Source organism: Lutra lutra, chromosome 1, assembly GCF_902655055.1.
Source record: "Lutra lutra chromosome 1, mLutLut1.2, whole genome shotgun sequence".
NCBI classification, from domain to species: Eukaryota; Metazoa; Chordata; class Mammalia; order Carnivora; family Mustelidae; genus Lutra; species Lutra lutra.
In genome coordinates, this window is record NC_062278.1 from 220,470,829 (window position 1) to 220,494,249 (window position 23,421).

The 23,421-nt window shown below is 58.5% G+C and overlaps 2 protein-coding genes across 4 annotated transcripts; both read right to left on the bottom strand.

Annotated features, from left to right (window-relative positions):
* Positions 1-968: 968 nt before the first annotated feature.
* Positions 969-13,919, bottom strand: YJU2 (YJU2 splicing factor homolog). 2 transcript variants are annotated; one of them, XM_047706024.1, is made up of 8 exons: positions 13,785-13,919; positions 12,071-12,171; positions 10,758-10,902; positions 8,257-8,391; positions 5,992-6,173; positions 5,248-5,371; positions 2,547-2,694; positions 969-2,368 (listed from the first exon to the last, which is right to left on the bottom strand). In XM_047706024.1, the coding sequence occupies exons 1-8, from the start codon at positions 13,806-13,808 to the stop codon at positions 2,256-2,258; spliced, it is 972 nt and encodes a 323-aa protein (XP_047561980.1). In that variant the 5' UTR covers positions 13,809-13,919; the 3' UTR covers positions 969-2,255. The 2 variants fall into 2 exon arrangements, with proteins under 2 accessions (XP_047561980.1, XP_047561977.1); XM_047706021.1 differs by lacking the exon at positions 13,785-13,919 and adding an exon at positions 12,395-13,418.
* A 1,724-nt stretch (positions 13,920-15,643) lies between these two features.
* EBI3 (Epstein-Barr virus induced 3) lies at positions 15,644-23,181 on the bottom strand. Of its 2 annotated transcripts, none has more exons than XM_047706033.1 (5): positions 22,574-23,181; positions 21,803-21,923; positions 20,584-20,759; positions 18,952-19,109; positions 15,644-16,152 (listed from the first exon to the last, which is right to left on the bottom strand). In XM_047706033.1, the coding sequence occupies exons 1-5, from the start codon at positions 22,638-22,640 to the stop codon at positions 16,000-16,002; spliced, it is 675 nt and encodes a 224-aa protein (XP_047561989.1). In that variant the 5' UTR covers positions 22,641-23,181; the 3' UTR covers positions 15,644-15,999. The 2 variants fall into 2 exon arrangements, with proteins under 2 accessions (XP_047561989.1, XP_047561985.1); XM_047706029.1 differs by having other exon boundaries at positions 21,803-21,926; positions 22,574-23,180.
* Positions 23,182-23,421: the final 240 nt, after the last annotated feature.

A 23,421-nucleotide genomic window follows, 5' to 3' on the forward strand; every position in this document is an offset into this window, starting at 1 on the left:
CGGGCCTTCAGATGAGACCACAGCCCTGCCCCAGGTGAGGGCAAGAACCCAGCAGATCCGCCCCCAGGCTCCTGTGTTTGCCACTGCGCCCTTCTCAGGGATCTCCTTATACAGTGGTAGCTGATGGGGGGCAGCACGGGGGACAAGACCCACCCCGTGATGGTGCCAACCCTCAACCCTGCTGTTTTCATCCAGAACCATCACTGCCTCCAGTGTAATTTCACCTCTCTTCAGGGCTTACTGTTGTTTAGATACGTTCACTATCTATCCCCCATTTTCCAAACATAACGTCACCATTAGGAGGGGGGACTGTTGTTATTTTCTTTGGGGCATTATCGTCATAGGTTTTCCTTCAGCGTTGTAGCCCCAGTCCCTAAAACACATCTGTGCACAAAGTAGGTGCTCAAAAAAATTAATGAAATAAAAAATAAAAATGTGTAATAAATAATAAATAAGTCTAGATTATATAGTTATATTAATATTAAATTACATTATAAATTTCACAATGTATATTAAATTATATACACATTTTAATATGTACTTTATAGATAAATGATATATGTACATATATTTATTTGTTTTTTGAGCGGGGAACTTGCTGTGGCAAACTCAGAGGAGGGCGTCTGCCCGAGCTCAGCAGGGGTCCAGCGAGGGGCAAGGACTTCTCCCACGTTAGCTGTTATTGCTAAGGGGATCCCGTGAACCGCATCCTGCAGCTGGCACCCGTTCTCAAGTGACCCCAGGCAGCAGAGCCGCGGGCATGGGGTGAGCCTGGAAATCGGGGTGAGGGCGGTGTCAGCACCTTCCCCTGGAGGCTGTGGGGAGCAGAGCAGGAAGAGCAGAGCTGGGTGACCCAGACGGGGGCTGGCAACCCTTCTCTATCCGGGACCTGACGGTAAACCTGACCTGTTGGCTCTGCCGCCATGGAGCAAAGCAGCCATACCTCATATGCACACAAATAGGCATGCTGCTGTGCCAATAAAACTTTATTCACAAAAATAGGACATGGGCCAGCTTTGGCCCACCAATCATAGTTTGCTGATCCAGGTTTCAGAACAGGATCCACAATCTTCAGCAAAGAACAGGGACAGCTGGCACGCACACACGGCCACAGGGAGGTTGGCTTCAAGGCACGGGAGCTCAGGAAATGGGCTGCGGGGATGCATCAGAGTGAGCGGGGCCCCACGCCTCCTCATCTCTCCCACAAGTGCTTCCTGGGTTGGATGCTCTCCCACAGTCGCTGGTCTGAACAGACCCATCCCAGGCACCTCGCGCGACGATGCTGACTTTGACTCTGGGGAAAGCGGGCTGGGCAGGCTGCGAAGTGCCCACAGCTGGCTCTCTGGCACAGGGCACTGATCTGTGTGTGGACTCCCACGGTGTAAATACTCCCACCACGGCCAAGGTGACCACAGAGAAGATGCTGCTGGGGGCCGAACTGGGGGGAGGGATGCACCGACCAGCAAGCCCAAGCTGGGGCCACCATCTGCATTCCAGAACTTGGACCCCCCCGGGGTCCTGTTTTCAGGGTGAGGTGGGGACCCGGGGCCTCCCAACCATACCCGCCCAGAAGTCATTGCAGGAATGCGGATCCCCAAAGTGGGGGCTTCTCGGCTCCCACACTCTGCCAGTGAGAAGCACAAAGTCGCATTCCCAGATGCCAAACAAATGTGAGTATGCGAGAGGCCGGCGACGCTGGGGGTGGGGGGGCGGGAGAGCAGAGCTGGGGTCAGGAGCTGAAGGGAGTCTGGCAGGAGCACAGGACCTCCAACCAGAACGCTCTGGAGTGAGTGAGAACTATTCCAGAGCCGGAGTTGGGCAACCTTGAAACAACGCAAGCTCCGGAATCGATTTCCCGTCACGTGACCAGCAGCTGGACCGGCGATCTAGTGCTACATAACAAATCCCCCCCAGACGTCCACTAATCAACAGACCTTTACCGTCTCTCAGCTTCCGAGAGCCAAGAGGCCGGATTAGCCACGTTGTGAGGACCAGAGAGGCCTGCCGGGAGCTCTCCCAGGGATGCCACGGCCCCAAACGGAGGGCCAGGAGGGCGGCAGTGTCAGCTGGGGTCCCCAAGGTCCCTGAGGTCCCCGAGGGCCGGCAGGTGGGGGGAGAGAACAGAAACCGAGTCCCTTGGTCGAAGCCCTTGCTGGCCCTGCCTGCCACAGAAGACCTCTGGGTTCGTCCAGTCACGCATGGCTCTGGCTGGTGCTCTGGACGCTGGACCTTGACCTGGGGAAGGGCCTGGGCTCTCAGTTGCTGCCGCTGCTGTCCTCGCTGTCCGAGTAGGCCCCCAGCTGGCTCAGGGAGGAGGTGCCCGGCAACTGGGGTGCACGGTCAGCTGCTTTGCTGCTCCGCACGGGCTCTGGGGGAGAGAGGAGAGCTGGCGCACCTGGCCTCAACCCCGCGACCCCCACCCACCACTCAGATGGTCCCGCCCACCCCCCAAACCCCAGAGGAGGGCCTGCTATCACCTGGTGGCCCCCTGAGGCACTGCGCTCCAGTCACAGGAGGGGGTGGGGGGTTGGGGGGTGCGCACCTACCCTGCGAGGTGGGCGAAGCCAGGCCCTGCCGGGTGCTGCAACCCAGGTCTGTTTTCTTCACCACGACTAGGCCCGATAGCTGGGGCCTGCTGTCAAGGGTGCCGACACTCCGTTCCCAGCTTTCCGCCTTCCTCTTGGCTTTTGGGGCCTGGGGGTGAGGGGGGGCATGAGTGGGTGAACCGGCCCAATCCCACCTTCTCCGGCCTCCCCACACTTACACTTCCTGAATCACACCACGCCTTCTTCCCTCGGGGTCTTTATCCACGCCATTCCCTCCACCTGCAATGCCCCCCTTCCTCTAAGGCATCTGGTGAACTCCCACTCATCCTTCAATACCCCATCTAGGCATCAGCTCCTCTGAGAAACCTTTCTTTACAGTTTAAGATCATGTGATCGAGCGAGTGCTGCATGTCCACGCCCTCAGTGGCCTCCACTGCCTCGGGGACGTAACCCCCTCACCCACGCTGGGGGTTCCTGTCGTGTTCACGACTGGGTCCACGGTGCCACAGACAACTCTTGGCACGAAGGTGCTCTACCAATGTGTTTGATGGAGTGAGGGAAAATGGAGGCTCCCACTCTGGGGACTAGCGAGGGGAAGGTAGAGAGGGGCTCAGGCCCATCTCCATCCAGCTCTTCAACTGTATGGGCAGGGACCCCTTTCATCTGTTTTATGTTGAAACAGAGGAACCGGAATCCAGGGACCTCAGGAGGTCCTGTCTGAGCTGGGAGCTGGAGCTGCCGGGGGCACGAGGGACGGGGCGCTGCCTTCCGGGGGCCACCATCCGAGGGAGGAGGGAGGACGGACCAGCGAACAGATCGACAGGACGTCTGTCCTGACAGGTGGTGTGACACGAAGAAAGACTTCAGTGTGGCGTGACAGCTGAGGGAACAGCGGCCGGTCAATAGGGCGGTCGGGCCAGGTCTCCTCAGAGAGGGGCTGTGCACCGCCATCAGAATGAGGAGTTAACGAGCAGAGACGTGAGGGACCGCGCTCTGAGCGGTGGAGCGTGAGGCCAAGGCCTGGAGCGGGGGCACCAGAGGGCTGGTTCAGCTGAAGCAGGGAGCGCAGGAGGGGGACCCTGCAGGCGCATGGCCGCATGTGGCCACCTGTGCACCGGCCGGGGCCCCTCGAGCGAGCGCGGACAGGGACAGATGTGGTCCAGTGGGTTACAGAGAGAGATCAGCCATTCCAGCTGCCGCTTTCTGAACTGACCCATGTGGCCCCCACGGTGGGCCAGCACTAGCCCTCGTGAGCCTCCTCCCCAAGCCTGCGTCCGCCCATGACACGCACTGCCACTAAGCAAAACCGTGGACACGGAAGCCACGGCGCGGAAGGGGAGAGACGTCATGGCAAGGCTTTGGGAGGTCTCAATGGAACTGTGTGGTGCAAACAAAACAAGAAGCGTGTCCTCAAACTAGGTGCAAGGAAGACGCCTGGAACAGATGCGTGGGGGGGGGGGAAGCAAAGGAACCCAGACTGCTCTCACGGTGGCTCCGATCTCCTCTTCCGCGTGAAAGAAGAAAAGAGGAAATTTTAGACAATTCTGGGGGCTGTTTATTTAAGAAAGACAGTGTGAGACCTGTCAGCAGGGGACAGCACCTCAAGGAAAATGTCCTGGTTATGTCTGAGAGTAAGGGAGGGGCATGCACGACCCCCAGGGCCATTTTCTCCCAGGACAGCCACGGAGCCTCTTTGGGAACATGGCTGCGCCCCTCCCCCCCAAAGACTACATTTCCCATCCCCCTTTGCAGCACGATGTGCTCAGGTGGCTGGGCTCTGACCAATGGCATGCGTGCCACTGCCAATGGGTTGTGTGGGATGGGAGCCCTGACCATCCTCCTCCCTGACTGGGCCCTTGCCCCTGGCTAGGATGTGAGGGTGAAGCAGTGAGGGCAGCCCCCCGGCAGCCACCCCCAGGCCACTAGAACCGAGAGCAGGACGCTGCCTGGGCCCGATGCCGTTCTGAGAGGCTGAGCACAACTTTTCAGCAGACAAGTCACCTCCATGCAGTTGGAACAGCGTGAGTGGGTCCCACCCAGCGGCTGAACCTGCGTCTGGCTGGCAGGGACCACGAACACGTGAGAGTGAAAATAAAACATGTCTGGGGTGACCGCTACTTGTCATTTCTCGCTTTAGTGTCCCATCTTCAATTAACATGCCAGCGTGGCCTTGACCGCCCTGGATGAGACGCTGTGCTGAAAAGTGCTAGCAGTCCCCCTGCCAGATGCTCCTCCCCGCTCCCTGCTGCCAGCCCAGGGCCAGCGAGAAGTCCCCAGGCCCCCTGCAACTCACTAGTCCCGCTGCTCTAGTACCTGGCGGGTACCCCTCCCAGCCCCACCCTGGCCAGAAGCCGTGACCCCAGAGCTGGGACCCATGCTCCCGGAGAGAGCAGACAGACAAGCTGCAAAGAGCCCGGGTCCCTGAGTGCTGGGAGCAGTGCGGCCTGCAAGTCCTGGCGGTCACCCCAGGGCTGTTATGGGGACTGAGAAACACACATCCATGCTCCTAAGTCTCCAAGTCTGGGGGTCTGCCCGTCTCAGTGGCTGAGCAGGGGCTGGCCCACTGCAGGCTCTGGAGACAAGGCTTTCCTGGCTCGCAGCCGGGCCTGATGACTCACAGTCGGTCTCTGGCCGTTGGTGCCGGGCCCAGCTCCCCCTCTCTGCTACCCCCAAAGCCCTCGGGGGGTGCAGGCACACTCACCTCCTCCAGGATGGCGGTGGGCCTGGGCCGGAGGGCCAGCCGCGGTGGGGCAGGAGCCACCGCCTCCTCCTCCGAGTCAGAGTCCTCCAGCAGCCGGCGTCTGCGCGCCTCCTCCACCAAGGCCCTGTGGATCGCCACCCCCAACAGGAGTGAGCGTGGCAGCGAGGGGCCCCCAGACTCCCCACAATCCTCTCTGGCCACCCAGGGCGGTGTGGTTAAGTGCGGGCCCCGGCCCGCCTCGGCCGGAACCCCAGCTGGGAGCTCCCCACACGACAGTCTCCTTGACTGACGCTGCGACCAGGACCACCCAGCGCCTGGCACTCCGAAGGTGCTCCACGAGGACTCCGCTCTCCCTGTGCGCCATTTGCCGCCCACCCGCCCTGGGAACGCAGAAGCCAAACCGGGGCCCGTTCAGATTCTGGAAGAGGGAGGCGGCGATGAGACGGAGACTGGGAAGCAGAGGGAAGGTTCCAGGGCAGTCAGGGCCGTGCGGAAAGTGTGGACACAGCAGGCCTGGGCCTGAGTGACCCCACCCTGCTGAGTCATCAAACCTGGGGGGTGATGCTGGTGACCCCAACACAGACCCCACGGGAGAGAAGGTGAGATGTGGGGGGAGCACGGGAAAGTCTCCTGCAGAAGGGCCCCCTGAGGGAGCCACGTAAGACCCGGAAGGGCGCCGCAGGCAGAGGCCTGAGCAAAGGCTGTGAGCGCCCGGGATGCCGCCCGCCCGCCAGGCGCACTCACGCCGTCTCGCGCTCGTCCTCCTCCTGCTCCTGCTTCTGCCGCTCGTCCTCTGACAGCCGGTGCTGCCGCAGCATGGCCTCGAAGTCCACGTGGGCCTGCCGCTGGTTCAGGTCCTTGAGCTCCTGCAGGTTCTCCAGAACCTCCATCTCCAGCTTTGAGTCCTTGGTCCGGTTCTCCAGCACCTGGTGGGCAGGACCCAGGCTCAGTGAACGGCTACTGGGGCTGCGGGAGGCGGGGGGGCGGGGGAGGCGGCACCTGCCAGGGGAGGAGCCCCCACGCCCACCCGCACCCACGGCGCCTGCGTGGGGGCCTCCTGCCCTGTCCCCCCGCTGCACCCATTCCCCAGCTCAGAGCAGAAAGGCGTGGGGACGGGGGCTGGTCTGCTGAGGCTGCACCGCCGGGTGTCCAGCCCAGCCACGACATGACACAAAAGTAAAAACTAAGAGGAGGGGCCTGGCTGGCTGTTACGGGGACGTGTGACTCGATCTCCGGGCCAGGAGTTCGAACCCCACGCTGGGTGCGCAGCTTACTTAAAAATAACAGTAATGAAGATTAAAAAACGCGTCTGAGCAATCACGACGTGCTGGGCCCCAGGCTGACACGTGGCCGAGAGTGAGCTACTTCACCCCTGCGACAACACCAGCCCAGGTCTCTGAGGCATGGGTGGGAAGCTGGCACCCGCCTCTTCAGGGCTCCTGGGACTGCGGCCAGAGGGAAGTGGCAGTCCCGGGGGTTTGAATATGTGTCCCCCAATTCTCTTGGTATTTCTCCCCTGAAAAAGCGGAGCCTCATTCCCCTTCCCATGAGTGCGGGCTGGACTCCGGGCCCCGCTCCAAGCGAGTGGGGTGTGATGGGACAACAGCGTGTCCCTCCCAGCTCCTCTGGATCGCTGGCTCTGGGGAAGCTGGTGCTGCGTCGTGTGGGGGTGCAGACCCCTCTGTGGCAAGGACGTGGCCAGCTGAGCCTTCAGGAGATGCGGCCTCTGGAGAGACCCTGGGCCCGAACCACCCAGCTCAGTTCCTGGGCCTCCTGAGCCCCAGAAACTGGAGCAACAGAAATGTCTGTAAAGCTGCAGTTTTGGGGTAACTCGGGCCATAAGCCCCCGTGGTCATGTGGGTGGACCAGGATGGACATGACCGTGCAGGCTGCTGCGGGACACAGTCCCCTCAGCAGAGCCTGCTTCCCTCCCTGCCACTCTGCTCACTGCGGAGAACCCACGTCAGGTCCGATGCGCGGCTCAGAGAACAGCCAGGAGCGGCATGGGGGCCCGGGGATGGGTGGCTTTGCAGGGGTGGGGGAGGCCGGAAGGAACACAGACGTCATTCCATTTCCGAGAAAGATGACCAAACTGGCCAGCGGAAGAGGACGGTTTGTTTGAAGAAGGCCGGCCAGAGTTTCATCACACAGGGATTCCTGCGTACGTGCTGGGCCCCGTCCCAAGAGTCTCCCGTGTACAAACTCACTTAAGCCCCACACGACCTCTGAGGCCGGTCATCAAAGCCATTTGATATACCAGGATTCTGAAGCCCAGAGAGGCCAAGTGCCTTGCCCAAGGTCACACAGCCAGGAAACATTCAAGAGAACGTTTCCTTCCACGCTTGTAGTCTTCACAGCCACCGGTCATGGGTGTCCTCTGTGCAAACTGGCGGGAGCCGGCCGCAGGAAGCACCTCGCCTTCTCAAGTCCGACTTCCTGCCCCTCGGATTCGTTCTCCCCGGCTGCATGACAGTTTGTCTCCAGCTCCACAGCTTAAAACCCAGGGATCTCGCTGTCCCCTGGCCAGTGTAGGTTCCGGGCTCAGTGCAGCGTGGCTGGGTTCTCCATCAAGGCTTCCGGAAGCGAAATCAGGGGCTGGGGTCTTGCCCGAGGCCTGGCCTGGCTCAGACTGCTGGCAGAGTCTTCTTCCCTCTGGCTGTGGGACTGAGGTCCCCGTGTTCTTGCTGGCTATTGACAGGGGGCCACATGGGCCCCCACTCTAGGCCGGCTCCTTCACACCGCTAACGCCCTCTAGACCCAGACGAAGGGCTCAGGTGAGAGGTCCGGCCCGCTGGACAGCCTCCCTCTCCTGAGGTCGACTGTGGCCCAAGGTAACCACCTGATCACAGGTGTGAGATTCCTGCACATGCACTCTGGGGGCTGCACGGGGGTGTGGCCAGGGGGTGGGCTCCTGGGACCATTTTGGGGCTCTGCCGACCACACCTGGCCACCCCATCGCCCTGCCCGGGGGAGGCAGGAGGCGGTGCCAGCAGCAGGCACCGGCCTCACCTTCATGGGGTTGTTGAGCTCCTCGTCCTCCCGCTCCTTCTGTACCCTCTTCTCCTCCTCCTCCAGGAGCTTCTCCGCCTGGAAGTTCCGTGTGGCTCCGTGCTCCATGGTGTAGTCGGTGTTCTCGGGGTCCGTCTGCAAGAGAGGACAGGCAGACATCAGTCCTATGGCCCTGGGCACAGGAGCTTCTGCTGGCCGGCAGCCGGCCGCCTGGGCACCTCCTCTCCGTGCCTCACTCCTGCTCGTCCCCTTCCGGATCTTTTTTTAAATTTGAAGATTTATTTACTTTAGAGAGAAAATAAGAGCGAGCATGAGCCACAGGGCCGAGGAGGACGGAGAGAGCATCTCAAGCAGACTCCCCTCCCCGCCCCCGAGGGCCGAGCCCAAGATGGAGCCTGACCCGGCGCTTGACCTCATGACGCTGAGATCAAGACCTGAACTGAAACCAAGAGTTGGGACACTCAAACACTGCGCAACGTCCCCCAGCTGCCCCGCTTGTCTTGTCTCAATGCCTGGGTTGGACACTACTTTCTAGTGCCCCTGTCCTCTTTCCTAAAAACTTCAGACCCCTCTGCACCTGCCCGCTGCCTCCCTCCGACCTCTGCCCGACCGTGAATGCGAGTCTCCAGGCCTTTGCACGTGCCCCGTCTTCCTGTCTGCTGTGTGTGCGCACACGTGTTCACGGTTTCCCGTACTCATAAATCACATATCAGTACGTAGAGCGGGCTCCTACGCGCGTCTGGAATGCAGAGCGGAAACACAAGCTGGCATCCCAGACGAGACCCTGGAGCGCAGAGTCGGCATCAGGGGGAACACGGAAAACCCACACGGTGTGTGGCTCGTGGCTAACGGTGACGTTCAGGGTCGGTTTCTCGCTGCGACAGAGACAGAGGCACTGTGGGTGCGGAGTATGTGGACAGGAGGGGAAGCGGGCGAGGGTCAGGTGGGACCCTCGGTGCCAGCCCCGCCGCCTCACCGTGGGTGGGCAAGTAACCCCGATACGGAAAGTGTCACTAGAAGAGAAAGTGCGAGGACGATGGGGATCCCGTGTCCCGGAAACCACACGAGCGCCTCCTGAGCGTTTGTTTCCAGGCTCGGGGCTGGCCGGGCGGCGGGAGCAGCAGGCGGACTTCCAGCGCCGGCCTCGCAGCTCTGAGTTCTGTGTCCGCCACGCGCAGGCACGGGGACCCGTGACCCACACGTGCAGCCCCGGCCACTTAACTGCCCGAAGCTCTTCAGCGGGAGAGCCGATCCGTACCGTCTTGCCAGAGCTCCTCTAGTCTTTAAAAATGCGTATATATTTGTAAATATCGTAAAATCGTAAATATCGTAGAAACACGTATCATTACCATTCAGGAAAAAGATCATTTTCTGGAAAGGACCCAAGTGTCCATCCAGGGGACAGAGGGCAGCGTACAACGTGGTGTGTTCCCACGCGGGAATGTGACTGAGCGTGAGGCAGGAGGAGCCCCACCACACACCACGGTCGGGGGAACCCGGAACCACACCAGGAAACGTGCACGAGGACAGGGCACAGGGCACCCTGCGTGAGAACCATCGTGATGGCCATGTCTGCAGGCGGAGAGCAGACAGAGGCTCCCGGGGGGGCCCAATGGGGACCGACTGCTAATGGTTACGGGGCTCATTTTGGGGGTGACGGAAATTTCCTGGAACTGGGCACAGGGTCAGCTTAGTCCTCTGTGAGCACGCTAAGCGCCACCGAATCAGACACCGTATGTGGTACATGAACCCCATCTCACTACAGATGTTTAAAAAAGTACTCCAAGGGGGCGCCTGGGGCCCTCAGGTCATGATTCCAGGGTCCTGGGATTGAGCCCCACATGAGGCTCCCTGCTCAGTGGGAGCCTGCTTCTCCCTCTCCCACTCCCCCTGCTTGTGTTCCCTCTCTCGCTGTGTCTCTGTCAAAAAAAAAAAAGGGGGAACCCCAAATAGGGGCACCCAGGGCGGGGAGTGGGGCACAGTCGGTTGAGCATCTGACTCCTGATTTCGGCTCAGGTCATGATCTCCACATGGTGAGATCGAGCCCCTCGCTGGGATCATGGCCAGCAAGGGGTCTGCTTGAGATTTTCTCTCCCTCTGCCCCTCCCACCCCTCAGCTTGTGCATGTACTCACTCCCTCTCAAATACATAAATAAATCTCAAAAAAAAGTAATCAAAATATGTCATTCTTTCAATGTCCTTTTTTTTTTTTTTACACCCAAAGGGAAAAGAGTTAGGTAAAAAAAAAATTCCAACAGAACATAAAGTCCTCGGGCGCTCCCCCAAATTCTCAACACGGTCGTGACCATGACCGGCCATGCGCGTCACTGTGGGGTCTGCTCCCTGAATCCCATGTCGTTGAACACCCGGGCCTTTGTACATGATGATGCCGGAAACAAGCCTGTCTCCTGGGGATGGGGTGACAGGGGGGCTCCATGGAGGGAGAGGACGGGAGCAGGGAGCCCCCAGGGGAAGGACCCACCAGCGGGGCTGGTGTCTACCTTGAAGGTGATCTCTGCCAGGCACCGCGTGCACTTGATGTAGAAGCGGAAGATGGGCAGGCCCAGGTAGGCCTCGTTCTGCACCGTCTCCTTGCGCGCATTGAACTTCTTGCCCTTGTAGATGTACTCTCCGCACGTCTTACACCTGCGGGGCAGGACAGAGGGACTCAAGCCTCCCCAGCACCCTGGTTCCTCCTGGTGGCATTCTGGCAGGTGGCTGCTGGCATACCCCCGGGGCGGGGAGCTCCCTCCCTCCCTCCTGAGGCAGCCTGTCTCAGATTCCCCCAACCTAGCATGCTCTTCCTAGTATGTGCCTGGCCCTTGGCCCCTGGGGCCCCTGTTGGGGAAGCACCCAGACAACCCAGACCTGCCGAGACACGCCTGTCACACACTCGCAATGGCCTGGCTGGCACTCAGGGGGTATCTTGCTCCCCACAGCGTCCCCTGTGTTGCCAAGGCCCTGGCACACAGCAGGTGCCCAAAAGGATTGCTGAATTTTAAAAATGAGTGAATGAAGGAGAGAAATGGACCAATGATATGCAAATGCACACTGAGTTTCACAGAACGAGGGGTCTGATGACCAGGTGTTTGACTTCAACATGCTAAAATGTGAAAAAGCACGAGGCTCAGAATCTGTAAGACACAGTAATTGCGAAGCCGTACAAAGGCCAAGATCTGGGATGGTGAGGGAGAGGGAATTATGGAAGGGGTCAGACAGGGGGTCACAAGGGACTCTCGGGGAGTGAGGGTTTTTCTAAGATTTTATTAAAATAGTTTTTTAAAACATGTATTTTTAGAACTTGTTATTTTTTTAAATTAATCTCTACACCTAACATGGGGCTTGAACTCACGACCCTGAGATCAAGAGGGTCGACCAGCTGAGCCAGCCAGGTGTCCCTGAGAGGGTGGGGTTTAAGCCAAGACCTGTGGGGTGAAGAGCCGGCCAGGTGAGAGCAGAAGGAATAATGATCCAGGCAGAAGGAACAGCCTGTGCAAAGGTCCTGGGGTATGAAGAAGTGTGCCTGCTCGAGGTGGGGAAAGAGTACATAGGGTCCCATCTCTGCACTCACACTTATAACCCACAATCGAGATCTCGAGGCAGACACTGGCTGGGGGCTCAGAGTCAGGGGTGTTAATCCTGATCTGGGAGGAGAGGGAGGGTCAGCACAGTCCTGCGCTCGCTGGGTCGATGTCTCAGTGCTGGGAAGGAGCTACTCTCTGGGGATGTCAGGCACCAGGTGTGTCTGCCACGAATGATGTGGGGGGCCACGTGAGGGGCCACGTGGGGAGTCATACGGGGCGGGGGCACTCACCTCATGTTGAAGGGAGCCATCAGCCGCACCACGTACTGCCGATCCTTGGGGAGCTTGAGTTTGGGGATCTTCGACGGGTCAAAGTCGGGCGGGTAGTATTTCTGTGGGAAATGAAAGTGTCAGGGGAGCTGTCCCGGGCCCCCGGGACCACCCTGCAGCTCCTAGGACTCCTCATACACTCATCCTTCTGGCTACCACTTACTATGGTGAAGGGACGCAGGGACACATCAGCAGAGGGAAAAGGTGTGTGGGAGCGGGTCCAGGAGACCAGGCACTTGCTTCCTGAGTCTGCTCCCCCGGAATCACACAGGACGTGTTGACTACCCCAGCGAGGAGATGACCACACATGGGAGATGGCGTCTCCTGGAAGCTCACAGGGAGCCTGGGGCTCTCACCGCCTCGCAGCTTCCAACATTCTAGACCCGAGAGGAGGCCGGCGCTCCGCATGATCCGTGTTGCTCACAGGAAGGGTGTCAGCCCTTGAACCATCCTGAGACTCCAGTTCCCGGGTGCCAGCCAAGGGCCCACCCGGCAAGCCAGCCGTTCCAAGGACTGCAGCCTCGGGCTGCCGTGCTAGCTGCCCCCACACAGGAGCCTGAGCGGGAGACGCGCAGGAGGCAGGTGTGGATCAGGGAACACAGCTCCGCGGATAATCCGAAAATAAAGCAGTCCGTGTGCTGAGCACCCGCGCGGGGCACTTCATAGCTCTTGCCTCACAGAACCCTTGCAGAGCCTCGTGGAGGCAGAGCGACGGGCCCCCATCACAGAGGGTAAACTGAGCCCCGAGGCGGACACGGCTCTGGGGGCGTGCAGCGGGGTCCGGGGCTCGGGAGCCCAGGTTACAGGGCCAGGGGCCTGGGTTCGAGTCCTCCACTCCCCGGCTATCCCCCGCCTCCGGGGCCTCAGCGGGCCCGTCTGCTCGCAGGCTGGGATGAGCAGGGGCCGGCGCGGCAGCCCCGGGAACCGACGGGGAGAGCCGGCTGCTGGCTGGGTCGCCAGGGACCGAGAACTCCCGCGGACATAGAGTCCAGCACCTGCCCCGGGCTGTGAGGACGCCCGGGCCGGACCCCTAACCCGAGTGCGGGAGACGAGAGCGCGGAGCCGCGGGAGCCGTACCCGCCCGGCCGCTCACACCTGGGCCCCTGGCCCGGCACGCGGGGCTTACACACTCCCACAACGGGGCGCTCACTCCCCGACACGGAGCACACACGCCCCGGGAGGCCGCGCGCAGCGACTCGGAGCTCGGCGGCCGCATGCCGCCTTCCGAGCCCCACCGGACTCCCAACAGAGTCGTGAGCAGCCGAGGCGGCCGGGAGGGGGCGCCCCTGCCAGCCGAGCCGAAGTGCTGAGCCGAAGACGCCCAAGAAACCCGACGCCCGGGACCCTGGGGGCGGGGCCTCAGGAGCCTGGAGGAGGAGCGAACGGCAATACGGCCGGGGCGGACCCACCCCCCCCAAGGGACGTGACTGGCTAGCTCCCTCCGGCACACCCAATCAGGCGAAGCGCTGGGGCAAACATATTGAGCTCCGCCCCGAAAGGACGCAAGGGCCCACCCCTCACGGAAAGTGATTGGGAGGTGTCTGAAAGCCCCGCCCCGCCGAAGACCGTTGGCGAAGAGAAAAAGGTTCCAATAGGAGAGCACAGGGAAATCCACCTAGGCCGGAGCTCCGAGGTGTCCCGCCCCCGGTAGAAAGCCTAGTCACAAAGTACTTACGTTTAAAACTTTTCGCTCCGACATCTTTGCCTCCTACTTGTCTCTCAAGCACGAGAAGAACGCTTAAGCTCGGTGTTCTCCGAACTTCTCTGACCGTCCCTTTTATTTCCGCTATCGTCACTTCCTCCGCTCTATTATTGGTAGGAGCATAGCACGCCCCCTTTTATTGGGTCTGGTCCCTGCCTGTCAAGATCCGAATCCGGCTACCTTCCCTTCGGATCTGGACCCTCGCGAGTTTGCTACAAAGGTTCCGGGGATCGGCTGATTTGAAGATCGGGGGAGGTCCTGCGCCCCCTAGAGGTGAGCAGCCGCTCACAAAAATTCCATCGTGGCGCGCCGTGGCCGCCGCTCGCGACGTTCCCTGTTCTTTACTCCTTTCTGGAGCGAACACGGCGGCTGTCATTGAGTGTTTACTCTGTGTGCTGGGCTGCATGTTCCTGTGTCCCTAGCGTGCACCCGGGGCCAGGGACAGCTCCCACGGACTACGCATGCCCACAGAGGAGCAGCCTGGACGCCCTCCCGCACGTTTACCTGGAGTCCGGGGCAGAGACTCGTACACCAGCTCCCGCCCCCACCTCCCCTGCGTGTGCACGCATCAGCTACCGCCACCTCCCCTGCGTGTGCACGCGCTAGCTCCCTCATCCGCCTTCCCTGCACATGCACCCCAGCTCTCACACCCACCCGTCATGCACGTGCACGCACCAGCTCCCGCCCCCACCTCCCCTGCGTGTGCACCCCAGCTCCCACACCCACCCGTCCTGCACGTGCACGCACCAGCTCCAGCACCCACCTGCCCTGCACGTGCAACAGAGCAGTGTTGGGACCAGTGGGCATCGAAGATGGTGTGTGAGCTTCCCCGTGGCTGTTGGAAGGTTACCGCCAGCTCGCAGGTCCTAAAACCACACAAGTTTATTATGCTATGGTTTGGAGGTCAGGAGTGTAAAGTTGGGGCATTTGGGTGGCTCAGTGGCTTAGGCGTGGGACTGGATCTCAGCTCAGATCATGATCTCAGGGTCCTGAGATCCAGCCCTGCGTTAGCATGGAGCCTGCTTGAGATTTCCCTCTCCCTCTGTCCTTCCCCTTTTGTGCATTTTCTTTCTCCCGCCCTCTTTCTCTCCGGGCTGGAGCGGAGAGAAGTCTAGGGTGGAAGGGAGGGGGCTCCAGGGCGGAATCTGTTTCCTTGACCTTCCCAGCTTCCAGGGTCCGCCCACAGGCCACGAACTGCCTATGGATTTTTCTCCTGCCTTCAGTCCTGGTGTCTTTGGTCCTCTACCCCCACCCCCTGCCTCCCCTCCCCCAGCAATAGAAATCGTCCCAAGCTCGTGTCCTATTTGCCTCCACCCAGGCAGCTTTTCAGGAGGTAGGTGAACTCAACTGCTAAACTCACCCCTTCCCAGGCAGAGCCCTGCCCCCAGCCCCAGGAATCCTCCAGCCCCAGGCTCTGCCTCTGGTCCAGCCCTGACCCCATCCATGGGAGTGGGGATTCGCTGTGTGTGTCTTACTTCATCCTGGTCTCATCTGGGTCTTCTGAAAAGAGGAGGGTCAGCAGGTTAGGCATCTGCCTTTGGCTCAGGTTATGATCCCAGGGTCCTGGGATCCATCGTGCTCCCTGCTCAGTAAGGAGCCTGCTTTTCCCTCTGCCCCCCGCCCCCACTGGAGCTCACTCTCTCTTTTTTAATTTTTAATTTTTTAATTTTTAAAAAAGGTTTTATTTATTTATTTGACAGAGAAAGGGACAGCGAGAGAGGGAGCACAAAGCAGGGGGAGTGGGAGAGGGAGAAGCAGGCTTCCCGCCGAGCAGGGAGCCTGATGCAGGGGCTCGATGCCAGGACCCCGGGATCATGACCTGAGCCAAAGGCAGATGCTTAACGACTGAACCACCCAGGCGCCCCAATAATAAAATCTTTTTTAAAAATGAAAGGGGAGGAGTCCTGACTCCAGCAACAATCTTTTTTAGTTAAACAATAAAAAACATCTCAGGTTCACAGTTCACAGGGCCTTGCACTGCGGTCTAAGGAAGAAGTACATCCCCATTGCACAGATTGACAAACTGAGGCTCAGAAAGGCGAAGTCATTTGTTGAAAGTTGCCCAGCAACTCGGCAGTAGCGAACCCAGGCCAGTTGGGTCCCATCCGTCCTTGAGTGGGTGGCAGTGGGGGGCAGACGTCAAGGACCCAGCCCCTCTTCTGGGTGGGGTGGGGGCTGGCAAGCCCCACTATTTGCCCATGGGCTTGGAGGCAGCAGCAGGGAGACTCCAGTCACTCATTTCCCCATAGTCGGTAAGGTCCTGAGCAGCCACCTGGATGCAGTACCTGGCTTGGGGTCTCACAACCCTAAGGGTGAAGGATGTGGCTTCAATAGGCCCTACCTGAGAGCAGAAAAGAGGGGCCAGGTCAGTGGGAACGAGGAGACGGGAGCTCTGGACCCCCTGCTCCATCTTAACAAGCTGCCCGCACGGCCCCCTCCACATCTTCGGTCCTTCCTGGTCCTCACCACCCCGCACCGAGCCACCCATTTCAGGACACCTCTGTGGACCACAGAGACCCCCATCCCCAACACCCCCCCCCCTCCTCAGGCCCCGGCCACATCCTCTGCGATCAGCCTCCCTCTCTCCCTGCCCCGCTGTAGTAAACTTGTTTTTAAGTCTTTGGCATACTCCATTCTGCTTCTGCCGCATCTTGGTGACCAGGGGACATTGCCCCTTCCAGGGGCCGACGATTCTTATAGATTGCCTACCGGCCAGGAGCATGGCTCTCATGTACACACTAGCCCATCAGACTCACAGCCCCCTTCCTCTAGCTCCCACACAATCCAGCAGACCCCCTGCCCTAAAGCCTCCTGGGGCCAGGTGCAGCCCAGAGGCAGCGGGAAGGCTTCAAATTTGCCACCCCCCAGCGAGCGGTTCACCCCACCCCTGCCTTGCCTTCGCACCTACCCCGCTACTGACGCTGGGCTCTCTCGCCTGACTCCTGTTTCTTCTGACGTCCCAGCGCCTCCCCAACATCCTGGCCCCAGATCTGACTGTCTCCCGACCTGCTCTGCCCTGGGTCATCCCACGGCAGCCGGATGTGGTGGTTTACACTGTCCGTTTAGATTAAACGATTGCATAACTTTGCGAAGACGCTCCAAGCCACTGCCTTGTACACTTTTTATGAATTTTACGGCATGTGAATTCTGTCTCAATCTAAACATTGTAAAAACTAGGGGCACCTGGGTGGCTCAGTCATTTAAGGGTCCCACTCTTGGTTTGGGCTCAGGTCATGATCTTAGGGTGGCGCTAGGTAGGTCTATAACGCCAAGGGCTTCCTCTTCAGGGCTCAGTGGGGGGTCCGCTGGAGATTCTCTTTCCCTCTGCCCCTCCCCCAGCACACACTCTCTCTCCCTAAAATAAAAAAATAAATCTCTTTTAAAAAAATCACGGGGTGCCTGGGTGTGTTAAAGCCTCTGCCTTCAGCTCAGGTCATGATCCCAGGGTCCTGGGATCGAGCCCCACGTCGGGCTCTCTGTTCCTCGGGGAGCCTGCTTCCTCCTCTCTCTCTCTCTGCCTGCCTCTATGCCTACTTGTGATCTCTGTCAAATAAATAAATAAAATCTTAAAAAAAAAACAACCCCGGGGTGCCTGTGTGGCTCAGTGGGGTGGGCCTCTGCCTTCGGCTCAGGTCATGATCTCAGGGTCCTGGGATCGAGCCCCACATCGGGCTCTCTGCTCGTCAGGGAACCTGCTTCCCTTCCTCTCTCTCTGCCTGCTTCTCTGCCTACTTGTGATCTCTCTCTGTCAAATAAATAGATGGGATCTTTAAAAGTAAATAAATAAATAAATAAATAAAATTTAAAAAATAAAAAAAATCACCCCCATTCTCACCATTTTAAAAATTGCAAAAAAAAAAAAAAATAGGGGAGCCCGGCTGGCTCAGCTGGTAGAATGTGAGACTTTTTGTTGTTGTTTATTTGAGAGAGAGCGGGCACGTGCAGGAGAGGAAGGCGGGGAGGGGCAGAGGGAGAGGGAGAGAAAATCTTAAGCCGACTCTGCTGAGCACGGAGCCTGATGCGGGGCTCGATCTCACCGCCCTGAGATCACGACTTGAGCCAAAACCAAGAGTCAGATGCTTGCCCGACAGTGACCGTCAGGTGCCGGGAGCACATGACTCTTGATCTTGGGGTTGTGAGTGTGAGGCCCATGTTGCACGTCAGGATTACTTAAAAATAAAATCTTTAATAAGATACCATCAAATAAATAAAACTTTATATTTATAAAAATAAAAATCGCAAAAACATTTAAAAGTAAACGAAAGAACACTTGATCAAACGTAAAAGCCAGCTCCTTGGCTGCCTGCCACAGTGTCCTTGCTCAGCAAGGACCAATTTTAGGCCATAGGACATTTCTATTGTCCCAGAAAGTCCCGTGGGAAAAGCTGCAGAAGCCTACGCCCTCCAAGCCCCCAGCTGGGGTCCGCATCTGCACAGCTCACCAGAGGTGCTCAGCACTACCCCTGCCCTATGTATCTTTTCTCTTGTAAAAGTTTAAACAATGTATTTATTTTCAGTCAAGGTGAAATTGATATGACATAAAATTGACCAATAGAAAAGGAGAATCTGGGGCATTGAGTATATTCGTAATGTGCAATCATCACCTCCCTCTAGTTCCAGAACATTCCATCACCCCAAAAGGAAGTCACGTCCCCATCTCCTGTCTCTCTCCACCTCCTCCCCAGCCACTGGCAGCCAGAACCCCCTTCCTGTCTGGGGATGTGCCTGTTCTGGATGTTTCCCATAAATGGAATCAATGAACACACTCTGTGTGGCTTTCTGTGTCTGGTTCCCTCCCTGAGCACCGTGGGCTCGGGGTCTGTCCCTGGGCATCTCCTGTCCACGCCTCGCCCCTGGTCCTGCTGAGTGACGGGTCCGCGCGTGGGTGGATACATGTGTTTTCCTACTCTTCTGTTGACAGACATTTGGGCAGTTTCTGCCTTTCGGCTGCTGTGAACACGGGTGTACAAGCATTTGTTTAAGCTCCCATCTGCTGTCCTTTTGGGTGGACAGCCGGGAGTCCCAGCTCTGCGCTGCCTGTGAGTTGGCCACGGCTGCATTTGAGGCCCCAGTGCACCTCTGCACGTGCTGTCCCCTCTCCCCAGGACACCCTCCCACCGCCTCCCCTCGCCCTCCTCACCTGGCGGAAGCGGGGCGACCCGTGATGCTTATATCGGATTCTGTACTTGAGTGCGAAGATCTCCGGGAAGGGCCAGGACCGGGGGGGTTCCCACTGCACCCACAGCCGCTGCCCGGGGAGGGGGCTCAGGCGGACGCCTTCTGGAGGGTCTGGTTTAACTGATGGATAAGCAGGACGCAAGGTCAGGGCTGGTAGGCTCGCTCCTTCGTCCAATCAACTAACGTGTATTTATTGTCCACTGAGTGTCCAGCGGCGTCCTGGATGCTGGGGACACGGCAGTGACCCACACAAACCCCACCCCGTCCTCTTGGCGCTCAGTGCATCAGGGCAAAAGATAAGAAACACGCAGCAAATCCATGGGTCATCAAGTGCAGAAAGATCGAGAGAGCAAGAAGAGTGGCTTCAGTGTTTTGAGACGTAATTCACATACTGCAAAACTCACCTTGTCAAAACGTACAGTGCAGCAGTTGTGGGACATTCAGAGTTGTGCAACCTCACCTCTATTTAACTCTAGAACATTCCATCACCCCAAAAAGAAGCCCCACCCCATCAGCCATCACCTCCATCCCTGTCCCCAGCCCCCATGAGCCCCCTTCCCATCCATGGAGGAGCCTATTCTGGACGTATCACACCCATGGACACACACCCCGTGTGTCCTTCTGTGTCTGGTTCTCTCCCTGAGCATCGTGGGCTTGGGGTCCGCCTCTGGAGGCAGCACGTGGGGGCACCTCTGTCCTGTTCATGACCAAATGTTCCATAATATGGACGGAGCCTGTTTCGGGTACCCATTCATCTGCTGATGAACCCTTGTGTTGTTTCTGCTTTTGGTCTGTTATGGATTATGTTGCCGTGAACATTAGCAAACAAGTTTCTGAGTACACATAATTTCACTTCTCTGGGGTATACAGCTAGAATTGGAATTGCTGGCTTATATGATTACGTATGTTTAAGTCTCTGAGGAACTACTAGACTTTCTTAATATGAGGCATATATCAGCAACATATGAGGGTCTGCTGTCTTTAATAAGGTGCTCGGGGGAGGGCTCACTGAGATGACCTCTGAGTTGATGTGAAGGAGGTGAGGGAGTGAACTGTGTGGAGGTCTGGAAGAGCATTCCAGGCAGAGGGCACAGCCTGTGCAAAGGTCCTGGGGCAGGACCTGCCTGGTGTGTTGGAGGAACAGAGGAAGCATATGTAGCTGGATCAGGTGAGGGAGGAAGACAGAGGGAGGAGGGGAGGGCAGGGAGGAGACGAGGCAAGTCGTGCAAAGCTTTGGGGGCCTTGGGGAGGACTTGGGCTTTTGCCCCAGGTAGGTAGGAGCTGGGCTGAGGAGGGAGGAGGGTGGGACACAATTCGGGTGCTCGTGGTTACCCTCTGGTGGCCACTGTTGGGAGGGCGGATAGTGGGGGCGAGGACAGGACTGGGGAGGGATTGAGCTGCTCCAAGTGAAGATGGAGGCTGGGCATGGTGGTGGGAGGCTCAGTGTGGGGAGAAGTGGGCACCTTCTTGGAGAAACGCAAAGGTGGAGCCAAACGACCCAGGATGGATGCACAGGGGTGAGTGGTGAGAGCTGGGAGGGGCAGGAGCAAGAGGCGCCCCCCACCCCACCGCCCCGGCTGCTGTCTGCACTCACTGATATGCTCTGGAACAAAAGGCACAAAGCTGCTGCTGGGCCAGGGCTGAACCGCCGTGACGTTGAGTATATATGGCACCATGGAGAACATCTGGACGTCCGGGATGATGCAGCTGGTGGCCTCAGGGGTCGGCTGGAGGCAGGGCCTGCTCTCCCCGTGGGCAGCCACGCCAAGCCTGGACACACAGAGGCAGCGTGAGGGCCTCAGCGTTTCCTGTGGGTTGGCCTGTATCTTGGACGCATGTGGACGGCACTCAAGGACCACAGGCTGGGATCCTGCTGTTGGCTGTATGACCCCAAGGGAGCCTTCACCCCAACTTCAGGGCCCTGTGCAGACCCAGGGTCAGGGGAATGTCCCACACGGAGACGCTAGGGCCCAGATACTACAGGTTTCTGGAACGTCAACATTCCAGCCTTAGAATTCCAACATTCCGAGGTCCACGGACTCACAGATTCTAAAATAATAAGATACTGACTGTCGTGAGTTTGGAGACCCCGAGATCTCAGACTCTAGAGACAAGCTCAGTGCTGCACAAACAGCCTTCCAGAATATTCCACGGGCTCTGACTGCCGGGTCGGAGGCAGTAGTCCCTGGCCACAAGTGGCTGTCTGCCGTTCAAAGTGTGTCTGGTGCAACAAAGTGTGGCTTCGATTTATTTTATCAACACTCAAGATCAAGTTCCTGGCGGTCAGAAAACGTGGCAGAGTTGGACTGGACCACCCAGGTGGGTGACTCTTCCTTCCCACCCACAGATTTTATAAAATCTAATCAGAGACCAAGAATTCCCAGTGAACATTTAGCGTGTGAGTTGAAAGGTGCTTTGTGTGTGAAAGGCATGTGGAGTTTCAGACTTAGTAACGAGAGAACGTAAAATACTCATTTCACATGTTGATTACGTGTTGACATGATCCTGCTTTAATCCCACGGCACGATATTATTTCTATTATGAACTGAAACATGTAAACTGCCCGTAAGCATGTTAAACTACATTCGATCTTATTAAACAAATATTTGGAATGCTGAGAAGCAAAATGTTAAAAGTAACGTCACTTCTCTTTCCTTTTCAAACGCGGCTTCTGGAAGGGTTTGAACTCTGCATGTGACCCGTATTTTAGGAAGTGTATCTCTGTGGGCCCGTGCTGCTCCGGCATCCTGAAGGGTGCTCTCTAGGCCTCCCGCTGTCCCGGCCCCAGCGTCAGACCTCCCGGGCGCTCTGACCTGTACGTGGCAATGAAGGACGCGGGCGTGGCGGAGTGTGGAGCGGGCGGCAGGGTCCAGGAGCAATCCACAGCGACTGGGTACCTAGAGGCCCGGCACCTCACCCTGGGCTGGGCGGGGGCTGCTGGGGTCGTGAAGAGGGAGGGTGCCTCGTGAGCTTCCAACCAGCCCCAGGAATGTCCCAGCTCTGGGCAGACCGGCCCCAGCCTCCCTGCCAGCCAGAGGCACTGGGCACACAGTAGGTGCCTAATAAAAGTTTGTGCAGCAAATGAATATGTAAATGGAAGGCAGCTGCCTCATCTCTGGCCTCCACTACAACCTGCGAAGGTGGGGGGTATCAGCCTATTTTCCAGATGGGGAAACTGAGGTTTAAGGAGACACACGGGGGTGGGGGGTGACCTGGGTGAGAGCCCCGGTGGGATGGAGCCGTCTCCATGCAGCCTCTCTTCCTAGCAGCTTTGTTTAGAAGCACATGGAATGAATGCATGTAATTAAAATGTCTCAGTCTTTCCCTCCCTCTCTCTTTCCCTCTCCCTCTGTCTATGCTGTGGCTGCCACTTCCTGGTGTCACTTCACAGTGGGACTGGTCCTCTGTGTCTCGGTTTCCCCATCTGTGCAATGGGATGATAACCCCCTCCCACCTGTGGGTTATCCAACAGGTGTGTGAGCTCCCACCCCAGCCCAGAATATTCCATGGTAGACAGTCCAACTCCAGTCCCCAGGCAGCATCCCTTAACGCCAGCCCCCTGGGCCCCGGAGCGTCCCACATACCTTCTCTCCCACTGCAGGATAAGCTGCCCACCCAGAGGGCGAGCACCAGGAGAAGTCTTGAGACCATGAGTCCACGGGCTCTGCTGTCAGGAGCTGGGGCAGGGAGCACCTCGGAGAGCCAGGAGACTCAGGTCCCACCCGAGGGGAAGCACAGCCCCCCGTCAAAGCCTCCACTTCCCCTTGCCCGTGTCTGACTCCCTGGCCGGTTTGTGGAGCTGGCGGAGAGCTGAGCGGGGCGGCCAAGGAGCCCTGGTCCCTTCACCTGTCGTGGCTGGGCGTGGGGTTCTGGAGGCCCTGGGTACAGGGGTGGGAGAGGAGGCCTTGAAAGAGAGAAGTGGAGCCCCCGTGGCCTTTCCCACAACAGTCTGACTGTAAGTCCTTCCTTCCGGCTGCAGCAAGGACAAGGACGGGGAAACCCCGGAGGGGGAAGAGGACAGTGAGAAGGATGAGAAAGGCCAGTGTGGGTAGAGACACAAAGACACAGAGACACAGAGAAATGGAGACAGAGACAGAGACGGGAGCCCGGGAGCCAGCAGCAGAAACAGAAGAGAGACAAAGAGACATAGAGACACAGCTTGAAGAGAGACGCAGGCAGGACACAAAAATCAACCCTTTACTCACCGCCCGGCCGCAGGGGTGGGGACCCACCCTGGCCAGCGCTCCACACTCCAGGCCACAGAGACAGAGACATACAAGGCCCTGGGGAAGCAGCCCCACCTGTGGGACCCTCTCTGAGCCACGGGGACGCCAAGGGACAGGCTGAGCCCCTCCAGATGCCTTGCCTTCCCTGGACACTCAAGGAAACCCCGGGGAAGGGCCGCGTTCCTACCTCCCCCACCCCAGCTGGA

Coding starts and splice junctions, on each gene's coding strand:
- YJU2 (XM_047706021.1), bottom strand. CDS start 12,517: ATGCGGAGCGCCGGCCTCCTCTCGGGTCTAGAATGTTGGAAGCTGCGA. Junction 10,903..12,070: donor ATGGCTCCCTTCAACATGAG/GTGAGTGCCCCC, acceptor CCTGCCCCGCAG/GTGTAAGACGTGCGGAGAGT. Junction 2,695..5,247: donor CCACCGCCATCCTGGAGGAG/GTGAGTGTGCCT, acceptor CCTCACCCCCAG/GCCCCAAAAGCCAAGAGGAA.
- EBI3 (XM_047706029.1), bottom strand. CDS start 22,640: ATGGTCTCAAGACTTCTCCTGGTGCTCGCCCTCTGGGTGGGCAGCTTA. Junction 19,110..20,583: donor TTTTGTTCCAGAGCATATCA/GTGAGTGCAGAC, acceptor CTTATCCATCAG/TTAAACCAGACCCTCCAGAA. Junction 16,153..18,951: donor GGTCGCCCCGCTTCCGCCAG/GTGAGGAGGGCG, acceptor TTCTGCTCTCAG/GTAGGGCCTATTGAAGCCAC.